Raw genomic sequence first — 24512 nt, forward strand, 5'->3', positions numbered from 1 at the left:
TTACAGTATTATATATTTACAATGTTAGAGTATTCTGCTATATATCAATAAAGTTACAGTATTATATATTTACAATGTTAGAGTATTCTGCTATATATCAATAAAGTTACAGTATTATATATTTACAATGTTAGAGTATTCTGCTATATATCAATAAAGTTACAGTATTATATATTTACAATGTTAGAGTATTCTGCTATATATCAATAAAGTTACAGTATTATATATTTACAATGTTAGAGTATTCTGCTATATATCAATAAAGTTACAGTATTATATATTTACAATGTTAGAGTATTCTGCTATATATCAATAAAGTTACAGTATTATATATTTACAATGTTAGAGTATTCTGCTATATATCAATAAAGTTACAGTATTATATATTTACAATGTTAGAGTATTCTGCTATATATCAATAAAGTTACAGTATTATATATTTACAATGTTAGAGTATTCTGCTATATATCAATAAAGTTACAGTATTATATATTTACAATGTTAGAGTATTCTGCTATATATCAATAAAGTTACAGTATTATATATTTACAATGTTAGAGTATTCTGCTATATATCAATAAAGTTACAGTATTATATATTTACAATGTTAGAGTATTCTGCTATATATCAATAAAGTTACAGTATTATATATTTACAATGTTAGAGTATTCTGCTATATATCAATAAAGTTACAGTATTATATATTTACAATGTTAGAGTATTCTGCTATATATCAATAAAGTTACAGTATTATATATTTACAATGTTAGAGTATTCTGCTATATATCAATAAAGTTACAGTATTATATATTTACAATGTTAGAGTATTCTGCTATATATCAATAAAGTTACAGTATTATATATTTACAATGTTAGAGTATTCTGCTATATATCAATAAAGTTACAGTATTATATATTTACAATGTTAGAGTATTCTGCTATATATCAATAAAGTTACAGTATTATATATTTACAATGTTAGAGTATTCTGCTATATATCAATAAAGTTACAGTATTATATATTTACAATGTTAGAGTATTCTGCTATATATCAATAAAGTTACAGTATTATATATTTACAATGTTAGAGTATTCTGCTATATATCAATAAAGTTACAGTATTATATATTTACAATGTTAGAGTATTCTGCTATATATCAATAAAGTTACAGTATTATATATTTACAATGTTAGAGTATTCTGCTATATATCAATAAAGTTACAGTATTATATATTTACAATGTTAGAGTATTCTGCTATATATCAATAAAGTTACAGTATTATATATTTACAATGTTAGAGTATTCTGCTATATATCAATAAAGTTACAGTATTATATATTTACAATGTTAGAGTATTCTGCTATATATCAATAAAGTTACAGTATTATATATTTACAATGTTAGAGTATTCTGCTATATATCAATAAAGTTACAGTATTATATATTTACAATGTTAGAGTATTCTGCTATATATCAATAAAGTTACAGTATTATATATTTACAATGTTAGAGTATTCTGCTATATATCAATAAAGTTACAGTATTATATATTTACAATGTTAGAGTATTCTGCTATATATCAATAGAAGTTACAGTATTATATATTTACAATGTTAGAGTATTCTGCTATATATCAATAAAGTTACAGTATTATATATTTACAATGTTAGAGTATTCTGCTATATATCAATAAAGTTACAGTATTATATATTTACAATGTTAGAGTATTCTGCTATATATCAATAAAGTTACAGTATTATATATTTACAATGTTAGAGTATTCTGCTATATATCAATAAAGTTACAGTATTATATATTTACAATGTTAGAGTATTCTGCTATATATCAATAAAGTTACAGTATTATATATTTACAATGTTAGAGTATTCTGCTATATATCAATAAAGTTACAGTATTATATATTTACAATGTTAGAGTATTCTGCTATATATCAATAAAGTTACAGTATTATATATTTACAATGTTAGAGTATTCTGCTATATATCAATAAAGTTACAGTATTATATATTTACAATGTTAGAGTATTCTGCTATATATCAATAAAGTTACAGTATTATATATTTACAATGTTAGAGTATTCTGCTATATATCAATAAAGTTACAGTATTATATATTTACAATGTTAGAGTATTCTGCTATATATCAATAAAGTTACAGTATTATATATTTACAATGTTAGAGTATTCTGCTATATATCAATAAAGTTACAGTATTATATATTTACAATGTTAGAGTATTCTGCTATATATCAATAAAGTTACAGTATTATATATTTACAATGTTAGAGTATTCTGCTATATATCAATAAAGTTACAGTATTATATATTTACAATGTTAGAGTATTCTGCTATATATCAATAAAGTTACAGTATTATATATTTACAATGTTAGAGTATTCTGCTATATATCAATAAAGTTACAGTATTATATATTTACAATGTTAGAGTATTCTGCTATATATCAATAAAGTTACAGTATTATATATTTACAATGTTAGAGTATTCTGCTATATATCAATAAAGTTACAGTATTATATATTTACAATGTTAGAGTATTCTGCTATATATCAATAAAGTTACAGTATTATATATTTACAATGTTAGAGTATTCTGCTATATATCAATAAAGTTACAGTATTATATATTTACAATGTTAGAGTATTCTGCTATATATCAATAAAGTTACAGTATTATATATTTACAATGTTAGAGTATTCTGCTATATATCAATAAAGTTACAGTATTATATATTTACAATGTTAGAGTATTCTGCTATATATCAATAAAGTTACAGTATTATATATTTACAATGTTAGAGTATTCTGCTATATATCAATAAAGTTACAGTATTATATATTTACAATGTTAGAGTATTCTGCTATATATCAATAAAGTTACAGTATTATATATTTACAATGTTAGAGTATTCTGCTATATATCAATAAAGTTACAGTATTATATATTTACAATGTTAGAGTATTCTGCTATATATCAATAAAGTTACAGTATTATATATTTACAATGTTAGAGTATTCTGCTATATATCAATAAAGTTACAGTATTATATATTTACAATGTTAGAGTATTCTGCTATATATCAATAAAGTTACAGTATTATATATTTACAATGTTAGAGTATTCTGCTATATATCAATAAAGTTACAGTATTATATATTTACAATGTTAGAGTATTCTGCTATATATCAATAAAGTTACAGTATTATATATTTACAATGTTAGAGTATTCTGCTATATATCAATAAAGTTACAGTATTATATATTTACAATGTTAGAGTATTCTGCTATATATCAATAAAGTTACAGTATTATATATTTACAATGTTAGAGTATTCTGCTATATATCAATAAAGTTACAGTATTATATATTTACAATGTTAGAGTATTCTGCTATATATCAATAAAGTTACAGTATTATATATTTACAATGTTAGAGTATTCTGCTATATATCAATAAAGTTACAGTATTATATATTTACAATGTTAGAGTATTCTGCTATATATCAATAAAGTTACAGTATTATATATTTACAATGTTAGAGTATTCTGCTATATATCAATAAAGTTACAGTATTATATATTTACAATGTTAGAGTATTCTGCTATATATCAATAAAGTTACAGTATTATATATTTACAATGTTAGAGTATTCTGCTATATATCAATAAAGTTACAGTATTATATATTTACAATGTTAGAGTATTCTGCTATATATCAATAAAGTTACAGTATTATATATTTACAATGTTAGAGTATTCTGCTATATATCAATAAAGTTACAGTATTATATATTTACAATGTTAGAGTATTCTGCTATATATCAATAAAGTTACAGTATTATATATTTACAATGTTAGAGTATTCTGCTATATATCAATAAAGTTACAGTATTATATATTTACAATGTTAGAGTATTCTGCTATATATCAATAAAGTTACAGTATTATATATTTACAATGTTAGAGTATTCTGCTATATATCAATAAAGTTACAGTATTATATATTTACAATGTTAGAGTATTCTGCTATATATCAATAAAGTTACAGTATTATATATTTACAATGTTAGAGTATTCTGCTATATATCAATAAAGTTACAGTATTATATATTTACAATGTTAGAGTATTCTGCTATATATCAATAAAGTTACAGTATTATATATTTACAATGTTAGAGTATTCTGCTATATATCAATAAAGTTACAGTATTATATATTTACAATGTTAGAGTATTCTGCTATATATCAATAAAGTTACAGTATTATATATTTACAATGTTAGAGTATTCTGCTATATATCAATAAAGTTACAGTATTATATATTTACAATGTTAGAGTATTCTGCTATATATCAATAAAGTTACAGTATTATATATTTACAATGTTAGAGTATTCTGCTATATATCAATAAAGTTACAGTATTATATATTTACAATGTTAGAGTATTCTGCTATATATCAATAAAGTTACAGTATTATATATTTACAATGTTAGAGTATTCTGCTATATATCAATAAAGTTACAGTATTATATATTTACAATGTTAGAGTATTCTGCTATATATCAATAATAGAGTAGTAAAAATTATAAGCTACAAATAATTTCCATTTTTCAGTTATTTATGAGAATAAAGTTTTTATCAGCATCTCAAATAGAATATATTATAATAATTAGTTATTTACTGATATCAAATAATTCTCTAAGCTTTTAGCTTTTTAACATCTTTATTTATTTTGAAAAGTTGCATTTGTTAAAGAAAAAATATGTTTAAAATGTTTACAATAAATTTATACTGTATTCACACTGCAAGAATATAGCAACTAAAGTATTCAGTTACAACACTTTGTTCACAGTTGTTAAAAGTGTTTATTTAAAACACTTTGTATCAATGTCCATAGTTGTCAATGTGTATTTGTGGTAGTAACTTTTTTAATTCATGCATTTCTTGCTCAGAGAAATTGTTTATAAAAGTACAATCAATATTAAAGAAAAAGCAGTAATGACACCGAATACACTTGACAATTTTCTGAGAAGTGTTTTATCTATCTTTTGTTTGATGTTGCAGTATTACTTAATTTGTAAGTAATTTAAAACAAAATTTATGTAGAAATGTTACATATAAATTACAAATTTTTTGATGACTTAATAATTGCTTTATCATAAATGTTGGCAAGTTTCTCATGAGGTAGCTATCAGAAACAATAGCATAGATATGCTATTGCTTCTGATAGCTACCTCTTATTCCAAATGATTGCAGTGAATGCTGTTAGTTGTTAATGAACCCAATAAATTGATTGAATTTTACTATTTTCCATCCTGGTATAATTTTGCTGAAATCTGTCTGATTTTAGGTGATTAAAAGATAAAAATTGATGAAAACATTTTTTAAATATATTAATTAATGCGGTATGGGTGTAATGGTAACTTCTTGCTTGCTAAATAAGCAAGAAGTTCCCAATTCAATCCCCAACATGTCCCTGGTAGTACTGCACTCAACTTGTTTCACCACACAGCAATCTTGTTTGTCAGGGTTTGTGTTTCTAATATAAAAGAAAAAAATGTTTAAAAAAAAGTTTTAATCTTAAGTTTTCATTGTTTTCCTTGATTATTTTCATTATTTTTCTGTTTAACGCATTTCCTCATTTGTCATACATATCTACTTGCATTTGCAGTCAAAGGTTGTTTGTTTCTAAATGTTTTTTTAAACTTACCTTTTCTCATTTTAATTCTAAATGGAATTTCCATGGAAAATCCATGGTATTACCATAGAAAACTCATGGTATTTCCGTGGAAAACCCAATAGTTTATCTAACAACGATGGAAATTCCATGGTTTTTCCATGATAAAATAGCATGTTTTGTTTTCAAATTTTTTGAAATTTAATGTTATTTCAATTGTCATATAAAGCCATAAAACAAATTTTATCACGCAACATGCTAATATTATTGAGTTCTTTTAATCTATGGGCTCGCTTTCCCAGAATAAAATAAGCAGAATAAAATTTAAATCTTGTTGAATCCTACAAATCTTTGAAAAATAATATAATGCACCTAAAACATTAAAATTTGACTTCACAATATTTAATGCATGCATATGCATAATCATACTGGAAAAAATAAAACAAAAAACTACAAGTAATATCATACTATAAGTGACATACATACAGTGATAAACAATTAAAATTGATTTGGAAAATAATTTTTACAGAAAATATTAAATTAAACAGAATCATCAATACAACATATTCAATCCAAAAAAACATCAAGACCATTTATAAGTGCCATTGCACCGCCAACTGTAATTGCAGAACCAGGTAATTGTCAAACAAGTTACCATTCACACTTTGATATTCATTATTGCTTTCACCACAGTTAGTATCATTGTCCATTTCACCAATCTAGATAAAACACCATTCAATTAATATATACATACTAATTAATTTTCTTTATTTACATAATCATTATTCTAATTAATTTATACTTATAATTATTATCTATTATAACTTACTTTATAATTACGCATCAATGCACAACTTTTTGAATATTCTATATAAATGTTTTCAAATGTTGGGTAAAATTTATATAGAAAAAAGTAACAATGAATATATCATTTATAAATAATAATTATAAATGATATAAAAGATCATTACCGCTTTTTTGCTCGAGCTATCTGCATGGTGGACAACATCATTTATATAGCCAGTCAAACATTCCTGCTTATTATGTAGTAATTTAAAACAAATGATAAAGTTAAAATAAAAAGATTTATGCACAAACTAACACATATATGTTACCTGCATGTTAGTAACATTTGTATAGAACAAGGCTGCAACAAATGTAGTATTACTTATAAATTGTAATTAAAAAAAACTTCTTTGTTTGAGCTGTCTGCATGATGTACAACATCATTTATATCGCCAGTCAAACCTGCTTGCTGATAATGTAGAAATTTAAATAAAATGAAAGTTGAAATAAAAAGAGTTATGCACTTATATAAATGTTACCTGTATGTTGGTAACATTTATATAGAACAAGGGAGCAACAAGTATATTATGACTTATAAATGGTAATTTAAAAAAAGCTTACTTCTTCATCAAATCTATCTGAAAGATGTAAAACATTATTTCTATCGCCAGTCAAACTTGCCTGCTTATAATGCAGTAATTTAAATAAAATGATAAAGTTAAAAAAAAAATTCTTATGCACACACTATTAAAAAAAATTATTATATTTTTACTTTACTGTTTAAAACATAATAAATATAATAAATATGTAATTTATTAAGTAAAGTAATCTAAAGATATAATAAATATAAAAGTGTGTGTACAAATTAATTTATTTTTACTTAAGATGAGAACTTCACATTAGTTAAATACAAACAAATAAAAATAATTGTATTATAATAAATAATAGTGTATTATTTATAAACCTTGCTTTTATATGCTAAGCATTTAACTGTGAACTAAAATCTTGTGCATTAGTTAACTTCCTTTTATGAAATATTTAAAACATTACCGTAGTTTACCTTTTCTACTTAGTTGTTCTTAGAACATCATCGCAAGTTGAAACCCAAAGATTATGCTTATATCTTTTCTGGTTAATTCGAACTCAACTCACCATTTTACTTAGACAGCTTTTGAACTATTTTTAGAAATGTTAAATGCATATAAAAACTGTTACAAATGATATAAATGATGAACAACATTTATATCACCAGTCAAACTTGTCGGCTTATAATGTAGCAATTTAAATAAAATAATAAAGTAAAAAAAAGGATTTATACACAAACTATTATATTATTTACATATTCTAATAATTTTATTTAATAGTAAAGAAAAAACATAATAAATACTACACTAAATACTCTATTAGATCTGGTGGCTAACTAAATCCTGACTAGAATGGTCGCGTCAATAAAAAGACAAAAACAAATTAACAGAACTAAAATTGAATAAAGCATTTATCATAAAATAAAGTGTTTTAAAACTTGATAAAAATTTACCATACAATAAAGTGCTTTAACTTCAAACAATTTTATGCATACAAAAACCATTAGAAAAAAATTTAAAAAAATGTTGTAAAGTGTTGCAAAGTAAACAATGCTATTGGCAGTAGCTATAATAAAATAAATATATGCATTTTATAATGCATCATTATATGATAATATCCAGAGACATAAAAACAGTAAAGGCAAAGACCAAAACTAAGACCAAGACATTATGACTCAATACCAAGACAAAGACCAAGACTCTTAGCTTCAAGACCAAAACAGTTAAATATGAGTCTCGAGACCAAGATTTAAGTCTCGAGACCAACATCTTTGTTAAATTCATATATTGATGCATGCATTTATCATATTCTAGCTATTGCAAGTATGTCTAGTTGTTTATGTCTGTTTATGTTTAGTTTAAATCATATAAAATGGGATGCATTATAAAAAGCATATATCTTATTAAATAGAGAAAAACAGAAGAATGCAAAAAATATTATTTACTCCAGTTACAAATGATTGTAACTCTACGAGTTACGACTGCATCTTTAAGCACATGTTTGTTAAACCCATGGTGCAACATGAGCTTTAAAAAAAAACAGTCATGGAAATTCCTTGGGATTTCAATTTCCATGGAAATTCCATGGAATATATATATATATATATATATATAATATATATATATATATATATATATATATATATATATATATATATATATATATATATATATATATATATATTAGGGTGGGTCGAAATGTAAAAAATATTAAGTTGAAGATCCTGTACATGTCTAAAAAGTTGCTTTTTAATGTACTCGTTTGAAAAAACCTCACTTTTTATTTTATGGACAGGTCTACAGGTCCCAACTCTGAATAGAAAGACTACATAAATACCCAATGTTAGTGTAATGTATTGCAATGTATTACAAATTAAAAAGAATGTAAACTGTAACGAATCAATGTTAAACAGCAACAATACAAAGTTGTTTAACCTAACTGTTAATAAAATCTTTCTTGCTGTCTATTTTTGGTATCTCTTATCTGGATTTCTTACTCTGTAACACCATGCCATGACGGGACTTTCTCCCATAAACTTTACAGCTCGCAGCGCTAACGTCTTTAATTGTTCTCTCTACTGCCTGTGAATGACATGGAACATCGGGCAGTAGTATTGGATGTGTGTAAGTAAGTTGATCATTTGAAAGGTGTCATAGCATCGGAAGAGACGTAACATTACTCTGGTCCCAGTCAATCATGTTAATGAACGATGTCACAGCCAGATTTAATGTTATATCCTTCTTATCAAAGACGCGAACCAGTATGTTACTATTAGTCTACTTCTCTCTTGCTCTTATTATTTGTTCTACTGAAAAACAACGAGTTTCCATATCACTATCACTAGCTGCAGCTAACAGAATGTTTTCAGCATGCGCAAAGTAGCAGTTATTTTCGAGAACAGGACGAACCACAGCCTGATCTAATGCATCAAGTTCCTGAAACAACTGAACTAAGTAAAAGAAGTTGTTAGCACCATTTTGGCAAGAAGAATTTGATTTGATTTTGAACCAAGAGGGTCCGTAAAATTTCAAAATAAAATACGTTACTCTTCTGAGAGGTTCAGATGCCACCTCTCTAGACATGTAGAGACGCAAAATCCTGTTGGCTTTCGTCAACCACTGAGCATGACTTATATTTCCAGGTAAACTCTTCTAGAGGTAATCAATATCTGCTAAGATCTAAGATCCTTCTTGACAGCTTCATCACAATCAGTCACCTTACCAGTAATTGGCAAATAATTAACAACAGGCAATTCATTCAGATCATATTTTAGAGCTGAGCTAATTGTACCTGTCGATGTGGAAGGTCCTGTAGTTCGAGCAAAATCCACACCTGCCAAAAACCTTCTAAATGGCAGCTCGTTACAGTGTAGAAGGCATACCACCACTATAATGGTCTCCCTAAGTTCTCCTCCAATTTTCTTATGATTCCGTTGCTTTTACCTGTATTATTATTTGTGCCATCACACACAACACCTTGAATGCTTTCTACCGAGTTTGTCTCTATAATAACTGACATTAACTCCTTTGTTATATCAGCAGCTTTACTACTTTCAGGAACTACATGACCGATGTATATGTTTCCTGGATACGAGACAATACTATAGTGTTCTTCTTGTTTACTTCTTCTACAACCAAAACTCTCAGCTAATGTAACGTCTTGTTTTCCATCAAAGCCTATACAGCACAATTCCTTATTCTTCTAATCCTAATGATTGTGCTATTCACTTCTATTGTGGAAATACTTGCTTTTGAATAAACACATTTCACTCTGTCTGCTAAAATTGAATATCTTTCTTGCAAGCTAATTTCTAATACTGTTTTCTGATTATAATAGAACTCCTTAATAACGTTTTCATATGATGGGATTTGATTTTCAGGAAGATCAACTAACTGTCCAAACTATGGATGTTTAGTTGCACTTCGTGTACACATACGATCCATATTTAATATAATTTGTCTAAAATAATAAAAAAAACTACAACAAGTTATGTTTACAATAAATAAAAGCTGTTAAAACAATTTTTCATTAGAATTTAGTCAATAAATATTCCAATATTTATACAGACTATAATATGTTTAGCCCTCTCATAAATAGGCCTACATGTTAAATGAAGTGATCTTTTTACAGTCTAAACTATAGCCTACTGTAGTATACATCTATATTGGCCTACATGAATTTTACTATAGATCTATTGTTGCAAAGAAGAAAATAAAATTACAAAATAATATATTTTGCTTGTTTCTAAAAAATCCAGCACATGGTTTGCTGCTAATGTTGATGACGTCACATGTAAAAAACGTTATAAAATTTATTCCATTTCTTTTTTAGCACTTGTAGTTAGGTGCTAAACCATCTGCCAATGCATTTTAGTCAATGGTTTATAGTTGGTACGTATTTAGATTGTACCAAGGAAATGGTTAAAATACATCAAATAAGGTAAGACTTTAATCAAAAGTTAGGACCCCTAAACGTTTCATAAAAAATCTTTAAATATTATTTTCATACTGTACTGATGCCAAGACAACTTTTTGTTCATGTACAGGAAAGATAAAAAAATTTGACCCACCCTAATATATATATATATATATATATATATATATATATATATATATATATAATATATATATATATATATATATATATATATATATATATTATATATATATATATATATATATAATATGTATATGTATATATATATATAATATGTATATATATATATATATATATAATATGTATATATATATATATATATATATATATATATATATACATACACATACGCATACACATACATGCATATACAGTGGGGTGCAAAAAAAACACCCACACTAACATTTTTTCTTGATTTTAAGTTTAAAATATAAAATCAAGCAAACAAAAAAATTAGATGGGGCAGTGAAAAATCTTTTACAAAAAAGGTATATATATACTCTAATATTTATGTAAATATAATCATTAAACAAATGGATTAATATGGGCACATTTAATATTTTAGAAAACGACTTTTTGAAACTGCTGACCAAATTATTGACAAACTGCTGCCCAAATTATTGAAACTGCTGACGAAGAAGAGTCTCACAGAAGCATTGGAAAGTGTTTTAAACAACAAAACTCAACTATTAGTAGATTGGTGAAGAAATATAAACACACTGCTAAAACTGAAAGATCTGTTGGATCTGGGAGAAAGTCTAAAACTGCATTCTTAGCACTGTCAAAAAAGATTGAGAAAACACATGTTTTTCTGAGATAAAACTAGATTTGAACCTTACTTATATCTCAAAGTGGAAAATATCTCGTAGAATAAAAGCATGGTGTGTATTTTTTGCTGGAAAGTAAAGCCCTCGCTGAATTTTTTGCTGGAAAGCAAAATCTTTTGTTATTGACTGTTTTTTGTTATGTTCAATTGCAAAAAAAAAAACTAATGTGCATTGAACACAAAGATTGGACATGTGAACCAGGGTTGCATGGTTTTAACCAAATGGTTTAAACCATTGGTTTAAACCATGGTTTAAACCAATTAAAAAAATGTTGGTTTAAACCAAATTAATGTTTTTTTAAAAAGATTTGAACTTACAACAGAAAACTAAAACAGGGTTATGTTAACAAGTATAACTAATCTTCAGTATAGAATATATTTTTTTAAAATCCATGATATTTGTTTCTGTTTTTTCATAGAATAGAGTCCTCAGTGTTCTTATAGAACAGAGCAGTAATAAATTAGTAATAACACTTATTTATCTGTTTTCTTCTACAGGCTTTTTCTCCTTCATTAGGTTTATCAAGAAGCATTGCTTCCTGATGAACTTATTTCATCAGGAAGTTTTCTTAATGATATATATGTGTGTGTGTGTATATATATATATATATATATATGTATGTATGTATATATATATATATATATATATATATATATATATATATATATATATATATATATATATATATATATATATATATATATATATATATATATATATATATATATATATACACACACACACACACACACACATATATATATTGTTAAGAAAAACTTCCTGATGAAATAAATATTTAAATGTTTAGCAAAACTATAAGTAGTTCTAACATAATTTATTGATACCACAAAAAATGTCTCAAAAAACTGGGCGCAAATGTGATATGATTTGGTTAAAATATACACGAGTGACTGTTCCAGAAAGAAAAGGGTGTAGAGCAGTTTGTAATGTGTGTAGAAAAGAAATGGAAGGTCAAATTCAAAGGATGCATGAACATATAAAAAAGTGCAAGCAATCACAACCCCATGAAATTATGGAGTCAATGGAAGATCAACAACTTCTTGAAGGTAGTTAAATTACTGCATTGCCATTTTAAATTTTCAACTAAATTGTAAACATATATATTTGAATTATCACGTAGAGACATATTAACTTAGAATAATTCAATAAACTGCAATTTCATTTTAAAGGTAATTCACCATCAATGTCACAACAACAAATGAAAAGGTCTAAAATAGATAAGTTTTTCACACAAACAAGCCTCAAAAAGAAAGATTCATTTAATCTGCAGCTTGGTAGATTTATATACAATACAAACTCTAGCTTCAGAACAGTTGAACACAAAGAAGTTTATATAAAAAAAATAAAAAATTTATCAATATGCTTTATCCAGGATACACTCTACCTAATAGAACTCAAATTGGAGGAGAAATATTAGATAGGGTTTATGCAGAAGAAATTGAAAAATGTAATGTATTGAATGGTAAAATTGTAGCCATGTCTTTAGATGGCTGGAGTAATGTACATAATGAAACTATAGTTTGTATCTCTGTAATTACAGATAAAATTAACATTTTAGTAGAAACAATCGACACAATTATCAAGAGAAGCAATAGATTCTGTAAGATGTAAATTTGGATGCACAGTAAAAAGCTTTGTGACTGACAATGCAGCTAATATGAAATCAATGACACAAGTACTGTCATCTGAAAGAGATATTATCATAACTTTTGGGTGTGCTGCTCATATGCTGAATCTTTCAGCAAATGATCTTAACATTGAAAATGTGAGCAAATGTTACACAATTAATAAAATATATAAGAAATAATCATAAAGCTGGAGCAATTTATAAATTAAATGGAGGAGCAAAATTGCTACTTCCTACTGAAACTCGCTGGAATTCTGTATGTGATTCACTTGAAAAATATGTCAACAACTGGAGCATCATTTTCACAATGTTTGAAAAAAATAAAGACTTAGATCCTATGATTGGTAAAAAAGTAAGTAATATACAGATAAAGTGAAACACAGAAGATTTATTTAAAATATTTAAACCAATTGCAGTAGCTCTAGATAAGTTGCAAAGAGATCAAACAAAAATAAGTGACACTGTTGAAATTTTTAAAGATTTGATAAACAGTTTATCATTTTTAACAAACAAACAAAAAAATTGAATCTAGATACCTTCAGACTGTCAATGATGCTCATTTCCTGGCAAACACAATAGATCCTAGATATTTTGGATGTAATCTTTCTGAAAATAAAAATGAAGCTGCCATGAATTTCGCAGATAAAGAGTTCAAGAATTTGTTACCAATAATATTCAAATTAAAAGCCAAATCTGCTCCATTCGATAAAAGTTATTTGTATAGTGAATCTGTTTTAAAAAATGTATCACCAATAGAATGGTGGAAATCTCTAAAAATTGTGGATATTGGATATTGAAGGTTTATTAAATGCATCAGCTTCTAGTGCTGGAATTGAAAGAATTTTTTCATCTTTTGGCCTTGTTCATTCTAAGTTAAGAAATCAATCGGGGGTAGAAAAAGCAGCAAAGCTTGTATTTATATATAGAACATTAAACAATGATGTATTGAATAATTATGATGAAATATTACAGTAATATTGATAGAGAATATAGTTTACTCAAATAAAATGCATTATACTTTTTTTAATTTAAAAGGATAACTAAATACAGCATTATTTAATAAAAACCTAATTTTAACCAAAAAAACCATGGTTTTTTTGGTTTTTTTAAAAAAACCTATGGTTTTGGGTTTTTTTCAAAAAAACCGGTTTTTTTGCTACCCTGATGTGAACAATGGGCTAAAGTTACTTGGATCAACGAGTCTCCTTTTGTTTTGTTTTATAATTGTCAATTTCACTGTAGGAAATTAGTTGGGGAATAGTTCAAACCCCAAACATTAAAAGCAATCATTAAACAAAAAGAATAATGTTTAGGTAGTTTTAGTTCACACAAAGTTAGAAAACTTTATTGGGTGATAGGCACAATGGACCAACATTTGAATCACAAAATCTTATTTAATTAATTTGGACCATGTATTGAAGAACTTTTCCCTAATGGTGACTACTTCTTTTAAGAGGATAACTATCTTAATCATGTGGCACATTTTAATAAAAGATATCTAGAATCTAAATTGAAAACAGTTATGTCTTGCCCAGCACAGTCTCCTGATTTAGAAAACCTTTGGTTTATATTGGATAGAAAATTGCTAAATGAAGATGAACTGCTCCAAATTCTTCTTGTTGGTCGAAATGCTTTGCCAAATAACTTATTAAAAAGATTTGTAGGTTGTCTTCTAGATGTGCAATAGTCATAAGAAAAAAAGGATAGCCAATCAAAATCAGTTAAGATTCGAAAAATACTTTACAAACTCTTTTTTCTATATGTAATATACAATAATATTATATACATTTCTATAAAAGTTGTCCTGAATAACCTTTATTATATGAGATCAAGACATTTTTTTTATTATTATTTTTGTGATATAAAAAAATTGAATGTTGCTTTTTTTTGCACCTCCTGTGTATAAACATATATTTATATTATATGAAAAATTGGAAAATTTTTAATGTTAGAAAGGTTTAGAAAAATTTCTTATACTTTTTACAACGTTGAAAAGTGATTTAATAGAGTATTAAGAGATATACTTTAAAGCATTTCACTTAAGAATCAATGGCGATAGTTACTGCAGCTATATATGACTATGTCACAACAGAAATTTTTATACATCGTCTTAATTATATTTAATAGTTAAAAGTTAGACTATCATGAAATCTTTATAAACATATTGAGTGCAATAAATTAATGTATTGATTGCAATGATTGCAGAGATAGCAGAGGATAGTAAGAGTTATTTGAAGGATCACACTGAATGTAAATAAAGCATATGTTTTTTATTATTATAAAACAACTGAACCAACACAGAATTCTCGGTAGTGGTCTCATATATTGAATAGAAAGAAACAGCAAGAACATTATAGCAACAACAGATCTAAGGTTTTTTGGTTTTCAACTAAGTAGCTTCCAGATATAGTGGAAACTGAAGGCAAACAATTTTCTTCCTAAATGTGATTGTGAAGAAAAAAGTTTTACCTTAGACTAGAAGAAAATGTTATGTTTGTTTAAAAGTTTTTTGGGTATAAGTAGAAAGCTGAAGAAAATTAATACATTATGATATACTTTGGTACACAAATAGGTATATTTAAAATATACCTATTTATGTACCAAATATAAATAAAGTTACTCTAGTGTGCTTAACACTAGGGTGGAAGGGAGGGGAATAAAAGTGTGGGTGGGAATTTTAGTCTAAATCTAACAAATGGCCCCTTAAGACCCCATCCCCTGTCTTAACAAAAGGGTGTGGGTGGGATGATTTTTTACAAAACACAAATAAAACAATTTGTTTCTAGTGTGGCTTGTGATCAAATGCACATTTTTTAATGTTGCTTCATCATAATTTTAATCAATTAAACAAAAACCTAGTTTTTGACAAAGATTTTTTAAAGGTCAACAATTTTTATAGCTTGATTACACTGAAAGTTTTCTTATTGTTGGCTAATATAAATATTTTTTTATTTTTTTTTTTGTTAGTTTTGAGGTGTTTTTTTTGTTGATAACAAGTAAAAGTTAATAAAAGGGGAAAGGGGGGAGTCTTAATAAGCTTGAGCTGGGTGGGAAAAATTTCCGAAAATCAATAAATGTTCCCTCCTGTGTATTAAGCATCTAAGAGTATAGATTATATGATATCATGTCATTTTTTTTTTTTTGTTTGATTTGACTTATAAGTATTTGTTTTGCAGGTTGCTAATTTTGTGCCTATTTTAGATGCCAATGATATGAAGTATATAAACTGCAGTGTTGAAAAAAAAAAAGGAATTTTTTAGTTCAGTAGTTTTGATTGTTAAGAGGTGTCTTTAAAGTTAAAAAACTTTTCTAAAATTTTCAGCTCAACATAAAAACTGTATAGGAGTAACAAGCTGATCATAGTTCTACAGGGGTCGTGATGTGGTATGATCTTGTGACTGGGGTTATGATGTGGAATGATCCTCTAGAGAGGTTTTAGATTTTATTTAAAACATTAGATATGCTGTGTGAGCTGAACCTACATCTTGTTGAACATCACCTTGTAGATGTGGTTGCTTTTGATATTGATATGGTTGTTGTTGATGTTGATGTGGTTGATGATGGTGTTGATGTTGCTGTTGATGCTGTTGATGTGGTTGTTGTTAATATTGATGTTGATGTAATTGTTGTTGATGTTGATGTGGTTGATGTTGATATGATTGTTGTTGACGTTGATGTGGTTGATGTTGATTTGGTTGTTGTTGATGTGTTGTGGTTATGATGAAGTGGTTGTGGTTTATGATGAAGTGATTGTGGTTTATGATGATGTGATTGTGGTTTATGATGATGTGGTTGTGGTTGATGTTGTTGTGGTTGATGTTGATGTGGTTGTTGATAAGGTTGTTGAAAAAAAAACATTCTAAATATTTCTCAATTTTTTTGACATTGACTCTCTGCTTTTGATTAAAGACTTGAAAATTAGTTTGATTGCTTCAATTTATTTTTCACTAGTCTTAAGCAATCCAGCTTAGTCTTATTTTAATTTCACTGTTTATGTTGTTTATGAATGATACATGTATCCATTGCTACATGCATCTATGAATAACAGATTAGGATTTCTTACTGCAATGTAAGTTTTAATAGCTTTTTGCAACAATCTTTTTCTCGCTATCTCTCTGCTAATTTTTCTATTAGACAATTACCCCTTTAAGATTTGAAGCTTTTTTGTTGTAGTGGTCATAAAGCTGATCATTACCAAAAGATTACCATATGGTGGCATTTAAAAAACTTACTAAAAATATTACCAACATACATATATGGTATGTTGGCAATATCTTTAGTAAATTCCTAGGTTTTTAAATGCCACATTGTGGAACACAAGATATTTTGTCTATTTGGTGTAATAAAATTTTAACTTATCCAAACCAAAATTCTCTTTCAAAAGTCTCATTTGAAAATGGTTTTGGATCTATGTGCACATTTTAAGTTTAATATTTGCATTTAAATATTGCAACTTATTTTTTGATCAATATAAATCTTCTTAATAATGTTATGATGAATTTTATGACTGAAAACTATTCATTCTAACTTAATTCGTAAAAATAGTTTTTTGAAATTGATTAAAATATAAATAATAAAATATTGATCTTGTTTTAGTGTCACTTTATAATTTGTAACACTTAAAAAGTTGTAAATAAAAATCATGACTGTAGTGGGTTGTTCCTTATTTATACAAAAAAACAACAAGTAGCTTTCTTAGCTGTAGGGGATTCTCAACCTTGAAGACATAACTAAATTTTAAAAAACGAGCAACCCTCTTGACTTTAGTGGCCTCCACAACCGTGGGGAGGTGATTTAAAACAAAAAAATTAGCAGTCTTTTGAACTTTTGTGCCCCCCTCAGCTTAAAAGATGTAAATAAAAATAAATGAAAATTAAACTTCTAACTCCTGCTTTTTAATAAAGGTTTGGCAAATTCAAAATAAGTCAAAATATAGTTTTTTTTAATTAAACTATCAAAGTCCTATGCGCTGAATTGGGTAAAAGATTATTTTGGTATTCATTTCTGTTAAACTTTTATTTAAGAAAATCAAAGTTTTTTTAACTTAATTGCATACTTTGAATAGCTGTATTAATTTCAATAAAAGACTGCAATCTGGTTTAAGTAATAACGTATGGCTAAATGGTTTTGCAAAAATTATAATACTAATCTGTCCAGTTAATACAAAAAGTAAAGAAGCATGGAAAATTAACTGTGAATCAACGCAATCATTATAGCGCTATTTCAATGATCATTTATCTTTAATCCAAATCTGTTTTTTGAACAACACTGGTGTTGCCCTAACTGTATGCACCAAATTGTTTGCCAGTTTTGCTTTTGTTTATAAAAGTTTGTTCCATTTATGCATATATGTTTAATTTTAATAGGAAAACTTAGAGCTTGGTTCATTTCTGACATTAGTTGTTAATATACAAGAAAGAGATTTGTTGTGTTGCATGCCTGAAGGTGAAAGTGCAAATATGGACACCATAATTAAACTAAAGGCTGAAGATAACTATGCAATTGATTTAATAGCAAATTATGGGTTTCGCCTAAGGTAAGTTTAAGTATTTACTTTTCAATAGTGTATAATAATTTTTATTCTTTTTTTTTTATATATAACCTTATAAGTATACTATTATATACAAAGCAATATCTATGTTGAAAAAAAAAAAAAATTAAACTTATCCCAAATAATAATGATTTTAAATAAAAATAATTAGGGTTCATTCCACATTCCTTGACTTCACACCTACCATGAATTTAGCAAATGTTAATATGTTAAATTATTAAAAAAAATAGATATGCATTAAAAATTAATTTTTAAAGGCATAAATGTAATACTTTAAGGGTTGGTTTAAAATTGTTCTCACTCAAAAATTTAAATCATTTATGTGCTTATTTTGATCAAACTTTTAAAATGCAGCTTTCCTTTCTTATTATATGTGTTTCACACTTTCATATATATATATATATATATATATATATATATATATATATATATATATATATATATATATATATATATATATATATATATATATATATATATATATATTATATATATATATATATATATATATATTGTTGACACTTATTGTATATTTTAAAATAATGATAATGATAAATCTGATGTCACATTTGAATGGTTCTCTTTTAATTAAGTAGTTCAATTGCAGTTGACAAATAATCTTAAGTGTCAATTGCAGTTGACAAATAATCTTTGAACATTTTTTGTATAGTCAAACACTATATTGAATGGAAAAGTTCCAGTATTTTTAAAGTTCCAGTATTTTTAAAACTACTTTGAATATTATTTGTCATAGATCAATTATAATTGAGTTTAATATCTCTGAGTACATTCTCCTTGTTTATTTTTTGTCCTTTATAATTAATACATTTTCAGAGAAAAATTTACTAAGTTTGATAGAAAAAATTGACACATTAAATCCTAAAAATGGGATTTCTTCTTTTATCAAAAATGGATGAAAAAAATGTGTAAATAAAAAAAAAATTATGTGGTCATTGAACCATTTTTACTTTTTTCAATAAATTATCCTGATGAAGTAGCATTTATAATTCTATAAGAAAGACATACATATTTAAAAAATAGATATTGTTAATGATGGAGCAAAAGTTCCAATGTCATTTACTGCAAATAAAGTGGTAATGCTTTTTTTACTACTTTGAGCACTTTTTTCATATGTATTCTCTGTTTGTTTACCAAATAATAGTTGAGTTTTTACCTAGTATCCAGACCCAGAGTGTTGTATCATCATAAAAGTTCTTCCAGATATTTGGAATCAATTGATAAGGAATTCCAAACATCCTGCTTGCTTTGTACACAACCGTACCTTTTTACAATAGCATTAATAGCATCACATAATTGACTATTTGTATACAGAAGTCTTCTTTTTGAGCTACCATTTTTTGTTTTGCCATTGTAAAATAATAAAGTTAAAACAAAATTATATTGTAAATGAATCAAGTTAAAACAAAATTACATTGTAAAAGAATCAAGTTAAAAAACTAAATTACATGATATTTTATTTCATTTTTTTTAGTTCAAACTTTTTGTACATTTAAATATAATACAAATATAATTGATAATGATGAGTAGTTGTATTAATAACTATTCATGTTTTATTTACTGCTGCTAGTTAAAAAAAAATTTTAGTGTTCTATATAGAAGTGCATGATATAGATGTTCATACATAAAGTATTAAAAATAGTAACTACCTGTCGCAAAATTTCTGTTAATATTTAAAGTCTACAATAAACCTACAAATAAAGCTTATGGTAGGTGTGGAAACATAATTAAATTTTGAATACAAATTAATATTCATTTTGAAAAAAAGAATTTTACTGATATATTGGGCCCAGCATGTAATGAAGTGTGATGCAGGGTGACCTGTAGCAAAAGTTTAATGAAAACAATGATTCCGTTTACTTTTGTTGTTTCAAATCAAATTCATCTATTTTTTTACATTAAACAGAGGATACCAAAAAGTTATGACCCTAGTATCTACGCTACCTAGTATTACTAGGTAGCTATTAGTTAGTATTACACTACTCCTTCACAACTAAATTTTTAAAGGCTAATTATTGGATATCGCACTTCTTGTATTTGAATATTTGGCAAGCTAAGTAAAATCCTTTAAATCAAGATATAAACCGCAATATACCTAAACTGGTATTTTTAACTTTTAGACATGGAGCGAACTCCAAACATTTAAATGTTCATATTATTATCAAATAAGGATACTTTGCAAAAACTTGCAGTGATCGAGTCTGGGAACAGGTAAGTGAGAGCAACCAATATATAAGATACTTTTATTACCATTAGAAACTAAATTGATATTCATGAAAAAATTTCATATTTTACACAACAATTACTTAGTTTTCCAAAAATCATGACCATACAAAGTTTGAACCCCCTCAAATTGAGAAGGTAAAAAAAGTTGTATCTTTTAAACACTAAGAAATTATTGCATGAAATTTAAAATTTGTCAATGAATATAAACTCTATAGCTCTCATGTTAAAGGCAGGGGGAAAGTATTTGAGGCTTATCATGCTCCCAGGCTCTTATCATCAAATTTTTTTGCAAAGCATCATTATTTGACATTAACATTAATATCTAAAAGTTTGGAGTTCGTCTTATTTTTTGCTTTGTTTCAGGCTTTTAACTTCAAAATCGGAAGCTGTTTCTGATTTGAACGAATTACTTTGCAGAGCAACAAAACTTTTATATGCTGAATCGTCAAATGATCAGCGTTTTTGTGGTTTTGATTGGTTCACTAGTATTATTTTCCTTATTTTTCGTGGCGATATCGATGCTGCTTGGAAGTTTTTAAAAACTTTTTTCTATCTCAAATCTTCTTCTTATGTATGGATGAAAAGACTCGATGGAAAGCCAGTAAGTAACTAAATTTAAAAATCATGAAATATTCTTTTAGAATATTATTCGGATTTTCACATGTTAACTTGTTCATTCTTTATTTTAGCTTAAAGAAAAATTCAATTTACATCCTGTTTACACAAAAATTTGCCATTACATTGAGATGTTATTAGAAAAAGAGCTTCCATATGTATATTCCGCATTCTTCATGGCAGATTACCCAGTTTCTTCGGTTTGCTTACTGTGGTTTCGTCAAAATTTTCTCAATTATCTTGATTGGCCAGAAATCGTATGCTACATAACAGGATCTATTGTAATGAAACTTGATTATCCTATTTATTTTTGTTTAGCTATTTTTAATCATCTACAACCGGATATTATACTTCATCGACAAACTGGAAATCTAGTAAAATATTTAAGAAGTTGTACACTTAGTAAATTTCGTGTGGCTAATTATATCGATTTCATCAAATCATTAAGTAAACGCTATAGTTTTTTTATCCTTAAAGATTTATCGGATCTTTGAATTTTTTTTTTTTAATTTTATATACGCAATCATACTATTTATTATTATTTTTTAATTATTGTTTTTTAATTTTTTTTCCTTGCAGTTATAGTCCTATTCTGTACCGTTACTTTTAGTCGTATGCAATAATTCTTTCCAGGAAAAATAGTTCTATAGAATTTCTATAAACTTTAACATATGACCAACAGAAGTTTTATAGATTTTTATAAAATGTCTATTAATTTCTATAGAAACTGTATATAAATTTTGTTCTTCTATATAATATACGTAGAAAAAGAGTTCTGTAGCAGTTTCTATAGAAATTAATAAAATTTTTATAGAAATTAATAAAATTTTTGTAGAAGTTCTATAGAATTTCTTTAAGCCATTTGTTTATATGTCTATAGGCCATCAAAAGTTTATAGAAATTCTATAGAATCTTTTTTCCTGGATTGTCTTCATAAAATAAATGACGTATTGAAAACCATTTAAAAATAAATCATTTGTTTAGATAAGTTATTTATTTTAAAATTCTTTGTTATTATTAAACTAAATTTTTAATAAAATATATTGAAATCGTTTATATTTATTTGTAAATTGTATACTTAAAATAAAAACTTAAGTTTTATTACATTAATTGGCTAGTACTGTTTTTGTTAACTAACCTGTTTTTGTTGACTAACCTGTTTCTGTTGACTAACCTGATTTTTGACTAACCTGTTTTTGTTGATTAATCTGTTTTGTTGATTAACCTGGCAGTTTTTTCAAAATTTTGGGCTGTATCACAAGCTAAATAATAAACTTAACAAAGTTTTACTCCAAAATTTTATAGGTTTATGTAAACCGCTAAAGCGGAAAAGTAAAGTTCTGTAGTAATCGTTTTCTTCTCTCAGCAAAGTTAAAATTCCTATTCTTGATTTACAAACAAATCTCATTATACATAAAAATTGGTTTTAGTATTAGCTTGTATCAACAACAAAAAAAAAAAAAATAGTTATAGCTGTAAATAAATAGATGAATTTTTATTAGGTAACTAGATAAATAACTTCTGCCAACAATTTTACAAATTTGCTAACATTTTTGTTTGATGAATTCAGTGGTGTAAGCAGAGGTGCAAAGAATGTGCATACTACGTCTTCAAAATATTTCGCTTTTTTGGCGTTTTGCTTTTTTACTTTAGGTCTTACTCAATAAATTGAGAAAGACCATATTGCTTACGAGTTTGTAGAAAATAGAAAACTATTGAAAAATTTCATTAAAATGTCGTTATTTTCTTATCAATTTTTTTTTAGATTTTTTTAAGGTGTGGTAAGTTTACCGCATTTTGTGCTAATATAAATATTGGAAAATGATTTAGTATATATGATTAGTGATGATATACTGTGTATTTTTTTATTATCAGTTTGTGGTACAAGCATATAACTTAATAGGAATTAAGACAAAGACTAATTTTTTTAGGGTTGGGAACAAGTGTTAGGACAACTTTGAACTTGCCATTTCGGATTTCAAAATAGTTTTTACTAAATATCTCAACTTCCAGAATAGCTAAGTACTGGTATTTACTACTACCTTTTTTAAGGGCACAAAATTTTCGTTGTCATTTTGCTATATATTTAATTTCCAATTGTACCATATATTTAATCTTTAAGATGGTGGCCGTTTTGACTGAAATTCTTAATAAATGTAATTATTTACAAAGCAATAGTTCTGTTAAATCTCTCTCTTTTTTTTCTTTTCTTTTTTGTTCTAAATAGGTTTTCAATGAAGTGTAACAGAGAGTAATGTTTTATATCATGTTTAGCATTTTAAAACTATTCCAATTTATTTTTCTTTTGCTACAAATATTAAAACTAATGTAAAAAATGATTTAATATTTTGCGTGGCATATTAGTTCCCACTTGTACCAAATAATTTTTTCCATCTCCAGTCATTTGATGATGGGTGATTTGGTGATACTTCTAATGTTTTGCCCCAGATGTGTTCTATTAAAACAAAAAAGATGTGTCCTATTAAAACAAAAAAGATGTGTCCTATTAAAACAAAGCTCTTTGATAAGTTGCAGAAGAAATAGACAACATATTTTTCTTTCAAAAAGTGACCATTTAGAAATTCTTGATAAATTGATGAAA

General features: G+C 26.0%; 1 protein-coding gene across 1 annotated transcript in view; it reads left to right on the plus strand.

The window, feature by feature from the left end:
* Positions 1-23017, plus strand: part of LOC105847185 (protein broad-minded) — a 35914-nt gene extending 12897 nt beyond the window's left edge. Inside the window, exons 5-7 of the mRNA XM_065793474.1 lie at positions 18867-19036; positions 21659-21896; positions 21985-23017. Of these exons, the coding sequence (XP_065649546.1) occupies positions 18867-19036; positions 21659-21896; positions 21985-22404 (828 nt within the window). The 3' untranslated portion in view covers positions 22405-23017. The remainder of the gene's footprint in view (positions 1-18866; positions 19037-21658; positions 21897-21984) is intronic.
* Positions 23018-24512: the final 1495 nt, after the last annotated feature.

This window comes from Hydra vulgaris, chromosome 03, assembly GCF_038396675.1.
Source record: "Hydra vulgaris chromosome 03, alternate assembly HydraT2T_AEP".
Taxonomy (NCBI): Eukaryota; Metazoa; Cnidaria; class Hydrozoa; order Anthoathecata; family Hydridae; genus Hydra; species Hydra vulgaris.